Source organism: Diceros bicornis, chromosome 17, assembly GCF_020826845.1.
Source record: "Diceros bicornis minor isolate mBicDic1 chromosome 17, mDicBic1.mat.cur, whole genome shotgun sequence".
NCBI classification, from domain to species: domain Eukaryota; kingdom Metazoa; phylum Chordata; class Mammalia; order Perissodactyla; family Rhinocerotidae; genus Diceros; species Diceros bicornis.
This window is the reverse complement of record NC_080756.1, coordinates 11,905,145-11,914,478: the sequence shown is the minus strand read 5'-3', so window position 1 is coordinate 11,914,478 and position 9,334 is coordinate 11,905,145. Positions and strand designations below refer to the sequence as shown.

At 51.7% G+C, this 9,334-nt stretch overlaps 1 protein-coding gene across 1 annotated transcript; it reads right to left on the bottom strand.

The window, feature by feature from the left end:
• Window positions 1-3,586: 3,586 nt before the first annotated feature.
• Window positions 3,587-9,032, bottom strand: LOC131415629 (retinol dehydrogenase 16-like). Its single transcript, XM_058557456.1, has 4 exons — window positions 8,686-9,032; window positions 6,077-6,335; window positions 4,587-4,750; window positions 3,587-3,818 (listed from the first exon to the last, which is right to left on the bottom strand). The coding sequence occupies exons 1-4, from the start codon at window positions 8,996-8,998 to the stop codon at window positions 3,601-3,603; spliced, it is 954 nt and encodes a 317-aa protein (XP_058413439.1). The 5' UTR covers window positions 8,999-9,032; the 3' UTR covers window positions 3,587-3,600.
• Between the last annotated feature and the right edge of the window lie 302 nt (window positions 9,033-9,334).

The following is a 9,334-nucleotide window of genomic DNA, read 5'->3' as shown; positions in this document are numbered from 1 at the left end:
TGACAACATGTTGCCCTATCCTCACCCAAAGGGAGGGCTGTAAAACCCCCAAATTAGAAAGACAGTTGTTCAGTTTGTCCCAGATGATAATGGAGAGGGGGAGGGAGCTGCCCCATCAGGAGACTAAAGAAAGGACTAGAGACTGGACCCCACAATAGCTGTCCCTGGAGGGGCTTCAGGGTGAGGTGGAGGACACCAATTCATAAAAGAGGGTGGATCGGCCGGAGGAACAGAGCTGGTGAGTGGGGCAGGGATAGGAGCCAGTGTCCCTGCTCTGGGCGTCTCCCTCACCGTCCACGTTTATCATAGGTTTGACTGGTAAGTAAGGAAAGAGGGAGGCCCTGGAGGGCGAAAGAGAGGCTTCCCTACAGAAACAAGAGGCTCAAATGTCCCCAGACCCATCTCAGCAGGCGAAAAAGACACACAAGGCCAAGATTCCACTCAGTTGTAACCTTTCTGCCCAGGGAGCTGACTGTGTCCTGAGAGTGCTTGTCCCTCAATGTGGGAGGTGGCAGCAGCCTGGCGAAGGCCGGTCCTGCGGAATCAGCCTGTCCTTGCTTCCTGGAGTGACTCCAGGGCCTCCTCCAAGGGCTTCCCAAAGGCTGGGGGAGGAAGAAGACAAGGAGGAAGGAAGGAGCCCTGGAAACTCTCAGGGGGCCAAGACATTGTGCAAATCCTGACCGGACACCAAACCCTGCTGAGGGATAAGGTCACGGTTTCTTGGAAGGAACTAGAGACTTTTTTCTCAGTGACCAGAAATTCCTTCAACCATAAATTCCCAAAGGGCCATGCAGCAGCGACATCTCTGAGCCCTCACTCCTGCTGCTTCACTCTTGTGAATCCTGAAAGTGATATGACCTTTGGTGTTAGGGACATGCCAGGATTTTCAGAGTCCATTCCGTGTCAGAACAATCAGAATGTTCGGGAGAGAGCAAAGAGAGAGAAAGGGAGCCTGGGGTGACACTCACAAACCTGGGGGCTGCAGGGCTCAAATGAGAAATCCTTCAGAGGTGACCCCCAGGATGGAGACCCACTGCCGCTAATCTCTGGTCTGAGATCTTGCTCTGGGTGTCACCACTGTGGCGACGCTGAGATTGCCTCCCACGCCCTGGAGAAGGGCAGTGGCCCAGGTCCCAGGTCAGCACCTGTGGGCCATGTGGGTGCTGGAGTGGAGGCTGCGCCCCCTGGCGGTGCCCTCCAGAGCCTCAGCTGAGACCACTGTCAAGAGTTAGGGCATCCATCACCCACTTATTCCCCTTTGTCCACCCAGTATGGGTCTTCAGAAAAGGGGGAGGAGTAGTTAACAAAAAGGAGAGCTGGAAAGAGCCGGGACTGAGGGTTAACTCTGCAAGCTGTTTCCAGCCTTACAGGTATTTGGCCCCACTAATGGAGCGGCGGTGCAAAAATGTAGAGACACACCCTTGCCTTTGGATGCTAAAGATCTGGCTGTTGCACTAGATTCGGGGCTGGGGAGTCACTGACCCTGTACTCTTCAGAAAAGGTCGGGACAGCAAAGGGAAAAAGGAGTGAGGGCAGCTTCCTTGGGGCACCCCCATGGAATATCATGGCCTGGGTGTCACTACCTGTACAGTTCCATCAGACTGGACCTGGCTCCCTCCTCAAGGGAAGAAGCCTGGAAGGAGGAGGATGGGGCTCTGCTGAGGGTCCAGGGTGAGGACTCGGGCTCATTTGCACTGGACTTCTTTCTCAAGGCCATTGTTTTTCTGCCTTGACAAAGCTGGCGTCCTTGAGTCACAATCCACATTTGGGGCCATGGGACCCGTCTAGGTGCAGCCCTGCCCCCCATGAAGAGCCCAGCATGGAGGGCCAGAGGTATGTATCCTCACAGTTCTCCGACACTCTGGAGAGGACTCCCAGGGGTGAGTCCAAACCTCCTGAACACATACCCTCCAGGCTAGAAAGTGCATCAGCCATCCTTTATTTTATTTCCACTTGTTTGTTGTGTCTGGATACAAATAATGTTATGAAAATCTGGAGACTTCAGATCAAGCATGATGCTCTTGTTTTGCATTGTTGTGGGGCACATGGAATGACTTTGAGTGGACTGACACCAGAGCTTTGAAGGACTTGCAGATCCTTGAGGATGGCCTCCATCATCTCTGTGTCTTCAGCAGTCCCTTGTCTGACACCAAGCGCTCACTACACGTTTGAGGATGAGGGACCCTGCACTATCCGACCTCACTTTCTGATTCATGAAGAGTGCTGACATTGTTCTACAACATCAGGTTCCCTAAAGACTCCATATCCTCGACTGAAAACTACAGGAGGAAAACTAAGACATATGACAGGGTTCCTCTCAACTCCAATTTGTACTCAGCCCAGTGATCTGTATCATTTTCTGCAAATACCTTCTCTGTTGAGTCCCTATTCAGAACAACATCAGAACAGTGGAGACAGAGAGAGGCGGGGCCTCCGGAAGCACTGGGCAATTGAGAGAATTCTTGCCTAGCACACAGTGGGGCTCAACAATGCTTAGCAGAAAGTGAAAGACTGGGATCCAGAAGTGACTCTTTTTCTCCTCCACTGGAGGCTGTGGGGAGGGGATCTGGGCTGGGGAACCTGGGCATGGCAGAGGATGGAGGGGACAGATAGAGAGAGATGGAGAGATGTTGCTGCTGAGGGGTGAGGCTTGATGTCCCCAGGTAAGAGTCTCGCCCTGCCAGTCCCTTAGCCACCTCTCTTTGTTTGTCCATCCTGGTGTCTAATCCTGTGACCCCAGGTTACCTGATACATCTTGGGAAGGAACCATTAGCCCCTCACTTCTGTGGAAGGAAGGGAGTGACCTAACTTCTCTCTCCAATCCCTCCTCAGGTCATCCCACTCATCCCTTGACCTCCAAAAGCAACTGACACTTCCTCTCATAGACCCACACTCACCGCTTCCCAAGGCCATGGATCCAATCACTGGGACTGGGTAAACTTTTCAACTTTATTTTAAGGCAAAAATAAGGAACGAAAATCCATGGATTCAAGACAAATCAAACATTAATTTCCGTGTCCTCTATCAGGAACCCTATTAAGGACACCCCCTTAGAGCAAGGTCGACTGACTTGGCACCTGAGACTGATGGGTCAGGCTGGTGGTCGCTCTCCACACCTCCACCTCTGTCCACAGATATATTCAGTGGAGAGGGGCCTTCACCTCCTCCAGGTCATTTCCATCTTGTGAGAGTGGGAGACTGGCCAGGGTTAAGGCATACCCTGAGGAGGAAGACAGAGACAGAGTAGGGTCAGGTGGGCCTGAGCTCAGCTGCCCACACCCTCCTAAAAACATGGATTCTTCAGAGTGACAGAAGGGCCATGAGACCCAGAGCCTTGAGAGACCACTCAAGAAACGGGGCACAGATGTGTGCCATTGGGTCCTTGTTCCTCAGCTGCAAAACTTGGTATTTTCCTCCTAATATCTCCAGAGTCCCGAGTGATGTCCCAGGAGAAGCCTGGGGAGGAGGTGGGAGTGAGGCAGTGAGCTGGGTGTCCCTGGTCATACGGGAGGCCCTCTCTCCACTCTATTTCCCTCCCCCTGAGGCATCCCTCCCTCACACAGTACCCAACTTAACCCTACCGTGAACCCCAGTCTTGGGCTACAGGGCCTTGGCGGGCCTTGGGGAGCTCCAGTAGATCACGGCGTCCACCAGGAGGGAGGGCATGTAGCTCATGGGGAGGTAGAGGAGCTTGGCATCCCAGCCAGCTGAGTATCGGGTGCGGGGGTGGCAGGAGGTCAGGGCATGTTCCATGCAGTCTGTCACCAAGGACAGTTTCCCAGACCAACTTGGCTCCAAAATTTCAGTTGATTTCATGACTGTCAAGAAGGAGACACCATCCAAATATATTCTCACTTCCCCATTGTCCCACTTTCAGATCAACTCTAGAGAAAAGTTTCTAAAAGCTCCTGGGTCCCCCAAAATATTGCTCCAAATGGAATCCATGGGTGTCATTGGAGTGTGTCCCACCACTTATCCAAGAACACTCCGCACTACCATGTTCTGACTCTATTCCTGGGAATACAGTGATGTACAGCATAAGTATGTTCTGGTCACACAACGAACTGCATTTACAATGGTCCCATAAGATTAGTACCATACAGCCTAGATGTGTGGTAGGCTATACCATCTAAGTCTGTGTGAGGACACTCTATGATGCTCGCACCACAATACAATGGCCTAATGATGCATTTCTCAGAACCTGTCCCCGTCGTTAAGTAACTCACGACTGTATGAACACTGCATAAACTGGAGGTCTCTACAAACACTGGAAATCTAGGCACCTGAGAACCAGCTGCTCTAACACCAGCTTGCCATGAGTCCAGGGGGGTCTTCCCTTTCGGCTTCAGCTTCCTCCTCACGATGAGGGGTTCAGAGGAGACAATGGTGCCCAGGCCTAACAAGCCAGGATCCTTTCCTTAGGTTACCAGTTGACCACATGAGACCACGGATGGAGCTAAATGTCCCCACTTTGTGGGTGAGTCAGAGCCCGGAGCATGGACCTGAGACCTGAGGAGGCACTAATGATGGACCCAAGCTTCCAGACAATGGTTTGCTTCACTTCCCATGGTCCACAGCTCACTCACATGATGCCAACATCTTTTCTCCATAGGTCTCCTTGACCTCTGGGCTGGCTCGATCCCACACCTCCTGGTAGCCCTGAGAAAACCTCTCATTCCTGGTCATGCTGGTCTTGAAGTAACCAGGTTCAATAATGGCCACCTTCACCCCAAAGTGGGAGAGCTCCCTCCTGCAAGGCAGACAGGCAGAGGGACAAGGACTTCAAAGGCCTTGGCAGACAAAACACAACAAACAAACAAGATCACAGAAATGATACAACCCCAACATAGGTTTGGGGTGACATAAATTCAAAGCTTGGGAAGTTTCAAAGTGCAGCGGCCAGGAGGAGAAAAATTATGATGATGGCATAGTCTCTGTGTAAGGTTTGTTCATTTTCCCATGTATTTTACATGCATGTGCTTATTAGCTCTAAATCCTGCCTATTCTGCTACAAGGCACCACTTAAATGCTCTCTCCTCCTGTGTCCCCTCACATCCAATCCATCTCTAGACTTTAACCATCTTAGTTCCTCCACTCTCCTCAATCCTCTCTCTCCCTTCTCCTGCTCTAGTCAACTGCCAGGGCATCTGTCCCCTAAGGAGTATCTCTCTGCCTGCAGTCTCAGCTCCCCCACATTCAGAGCCATCCTCTGCCCTGCAGCCAGTGGGTTCTCTAGATGCTGATTTGACATAGTAGCTCCCCTGATTAAATCCCTTCCATGGGGCTCCACTGCCAACAGTATGAAGGTCTACAGCCCGTCCAGGGCCCATGACCCTACATGAGCCCACCCATGCCCACCTGCCCCACATCCCTCCTGCCATCCTGGACCTTGTCCTTTACCCTGGAGGACCCTGCAGCATAGGCACTCAACCATTACTCACCCTGGGCTTGTCTGACCTCATTCCTTCATCCAGGAAGCCTTCCCACATTATTTGTCAGGTTGCCAGGCTACCAGGTTCAGTTCTTCAATCCTCAGCTCAGACCCCTCTCCAGGTTCCTTCCCTCATTTCTCTGCCACCACAGCCATTATGGCTTACTTCATCACCATGAGAGATGGCCACAACATTTCTGTATCTCTTGTCCCTTTCTCAGAGGTCAGACTTGTTAAGTCAAGGACCAAATACCATTCTCCTTAGACACATTTAATGTGCACTCTCAGAGGTGCCAAAAATATATGTTGAATTGACACAAATGCTCTACCCCTACCTCAGGGGCTCCCTGAAGCTGAATGTCACAGGAGTTATGGACGTGGGCACTGCAGCCACATTATCCCATGTCCAATTCTGCCTCGGACACTTTCTGACTGTGGGTCCTCCTCCAGGGCAGGAATATGTTCAATCAAACTCTGTTAGGCCTGGGGTCCATCCCAACACCCAGAACATAAAAAAAGTGCTCCCCAAGGAATGCTTGGCACAAAGCAAGAGAGAGGGATCTGGAAGGAAGAGCCTCTGAAAAGGCTTTCCTGGAAGCACAGAAGGAGGAGGACTGAGGGAGGGCCTGGGTCGCAGGTCAATACCTGAGGGAGTCTGAGAATGCCTCGACGCCATACTTGGAGATACAGTAGCCCCCACCAAGAAAGGACACCCGGCCCAAGACGCTGGAGACGTTGACCACGCGGCCCCGTGCCCTCCTCACTAGCGGCAGCAGGCTCAGGGTCACCTCGATCGTCCCCAATAGGTTCACGTTGAGGATCTTCATGAAGTCCTGTTTGGTCAGCCACTCGTTGGGTGCCGTGGGCATGAAGATGCCAGCGTTATTCACCAGGCCCCACAGTCCTGGGGACAGTGAGGGGAGAGAGAACAATACTGCGTTGTGCCCGTGGGTGAGGACACAGCTGTGGTTCCAGTTCACCTTCCAATCACGTGAGGACATTCTGAGAGAGGTTGGGTGGGGAGTGGGTGGAACAGATAACAACACGCAGCCGGCAGGGTCTAGGGGGTGCAGACTCTGTAAGCTGTTGGAGGACAGAAAGTGTGCCTTCCTCCTGATTTATTCTTCAGGCCCAGCCACTGCCTGGTGCACACTGGGCCATCCCCCCATGTTTGGTGAAGGCAGGGACTGATGTGGAGGAATCTAGTGTGTCCATATCCAGAACACAGACAGTAATGTTTTGGGTTTCACACATCAATGTTGTCCTGCAGATGTTATAAATGTTCACCTACATTGTCAGATTTCCTGGACAGCCTCTTGAGTGAGTGCTCAACAACTATCTACGGGGGAAGGAGACAGACACGACAGACACGCAGAGATAATAAGAAAGAGCGAGGGAGAGGAAGGAAAAGACAAGATAATAGACAAACGAAGAAAAGGTGGCTAATATCTGGGTAGGGGTCAGTTGCGTAAAGCAAACCTGAAACCCAGGTTGGGGGCAATGTGAGGACAGGTGGGGAGAGACCTCAGGGACTGGCCTTGAAACACCTGCATCAACAGTGAGCAAGGTTCCTGTAGGAACTGGGGGATCAATTCCAAGGGGCAGGCTTTGAGGGGGAGGCAAGTCTGTCTCACCCCCACCCTCCCTGCACAGACTTCACCCTCTGCACCAGAACATGTCCCCCTCTCCTCCCACCCACACAGGAGGCCACCCTCGTCCCATCCCCCTTGGCCCACAGTTCACCCAGCTTCATGGAAACCTTTCTGCAAGACTCCAAAACACAATTCCCAGGACAGAAAGTAATGAGTTCCAGCATCAGCCCTCGGGACAGCGGGGCAGGGATTCAGGGGAGTGGGGCAGGGGTGGCACAAATATTGACCCAGAGAGTTGAGTCCCTCCCCTGCTCAGAAACAGGCCTGCCCTTCTAGGAATGCACATCCTCCCACCAGACGTGTTACTTCTAAGAACCCGAACAATATACGTAGTTATATGGAGAGATTTGGGTAAATGAAGTTTACCAAGACATGATTTATGTTGAATATGATGAATAAAATGTAGGCAACAATTTAATATCATACCATGAGGTACTGTTTTATAAAGTCATACTACTCGGGGCCGGCCTGGTGACTCAAGGGGTCAAGTGTGTGTGCTCCACTGCTGCAGCCCGGGGTTCGCAGGTTCAGATCCTGGGCGCGCACCGACTCACTGCTTAGCAAGCCATGCTGTGGCGGCATCCCATATAAAGTAGAGGAAGATGGGCATGGATGTTAGCCCACAGCCTGTCTTCCTCAGCAAAAAAAAAAAAAAGAGGAGGATTGGCAGATGTTAGCTCAGCGCTGATCTTCCTCACAAAAATAAATAAATAAAATAAAGTCATACTACTCAAAGGGATGGAATATTTTCAATCATTAAAATTTACAGTTTTGAAGAAATTTCCATTACATTATAAAATGCTCGTCTTCTTTCAGTGAAAAGAATTGGACACAAACTATGTGCAAAACATAACTATCTATGTCAAAATGTTACCAGGACTTCTCTCTGGTGGTGAGATTGTGGGGGAGTTTGGCTTTGATCCTGTACTTTCATGTGTTTTCCACAATACCCATGTTTTACATTGATACTTAGATAGAAGAAATGAATGTTCTTTTCTTCCCCCATAATAAGACAGGTGCAATTGCAGTTTAACAGAGAGAGAGAGAGAGAGAGAGAGAGAGAGAGAGAGAGAGAGAGAGAGAAGTGACTCTGAAATAGTTTTGACCTTACTTAGCAAGTCCTCAGTGTTGTCATCTGAAAATGGGTGACAGTGACTCCCTGGTGGGAGGGTTATGGGTCCCCAGCAAGAACATGTTAAAGTGCTGAGAACAGGAGGAGCCCGGCTCCAACGCTGCCCCAGCCACCCAACAAGACTTCAGGCCCCCATCTCCACTTCTCCTCCAGAGAGTGGGCTCTGATCTCCCCGGGGCACTCAGCATCAAGAAAGCCAGAACTGCTCCTGAGAAAAGAGGGGACGCCATAGACAGGAATTCTGGAAGGGCAGATTCTCCTCAGGGCAAACTCTCCCCAAACCTCCAGAGCTCCAAGGTCATGAGGTGGGGGCAGTGGAAAGAGGAGCGGCTCGGCTGGTAAGCTGGATGAAGTAAAGAAAGCTACTGTGACTTCAAGTCCTGGAAAACACATCGGGAATCTTCCCCAGGTCACAGACAAGGGGTCTCCCTTCACAGAGAGGAAACAGACTTGAGAAATCTGGGTGATACCTCTGTCCCCCGTGTGCTCCTTCACCCACTGGGTGGCTGCAGCGATGCTCTCTGTCTTGGTGACATCCAGGATCACCGTCTCCAACCTGTCTGACATCTGGTCCCTCAGCTGCCTTGCCCCCTTCTCCGTCAGACACGCGGCCAGCACCCTCAATCCTCGCTGGTCCAGCTGCCTGGCCAGCTGGTTCCCAAAGCCTGAGTCACAGCCCGTGATGAAAACGTACTTGTCTCGGAGGTGGCTCACCACCTGCCTCTCCCGGTACCAGCGCAGGAGGTAGTACAGGCCCACCAGGACTGCCAGGTACAGCCACATGGCTTTGCAGGGGACAGACACAGACAGGCTGTGATCAGAAGAGTCTGGCCCCCTCAATCAGGAAGGCTGTGCTGGCAGTCTGGTCTCCAGGCTCTCTGGCATAAAGTCTTCAATTGCCCTCCTGATCACTATCTTTCTGGAACATTTTTCTCTCTCCCTACCTATCTGCCCTGTGGACTACTTGTGCAAGAGCTGACATAGGCCCTTGAAAACTCAAATCCTGCCCCGAAGGAAAGCATCACTCTCAACAGCGCTGCCCCAGGCCTCTTACTCCATCTGCTCTCCACGTCCACATGTCACCCACTGAGCAGCACAGGCCACTCTGTTCCAGATTCA

Bases quoted from the DNA above. Each gene is read 5' to 3' on its own strand.
- LOC131415629 (XM_058557456.1), bottom strand. From the start codon at position 8,998: ATGTGGCTGTACCTGGCAGTCCTGGTGGGCCTGTACTACCTCCTGCGC. The intron at 4,751-6,076 runs GTATTGACCTGC...TCTGCCTTGCAG, and splicing joins GCATTCTCAGACTCCCTCAG to GAGGGAGCTCTCCCACTTTG. The intron at 3,819-4,586 runs GTGAGTGAGCTG...CCTTCTTGACAG, and splicing joins AGAAAAGATGTTGGCATCAT to TCATGAAATCAACTGAAATT.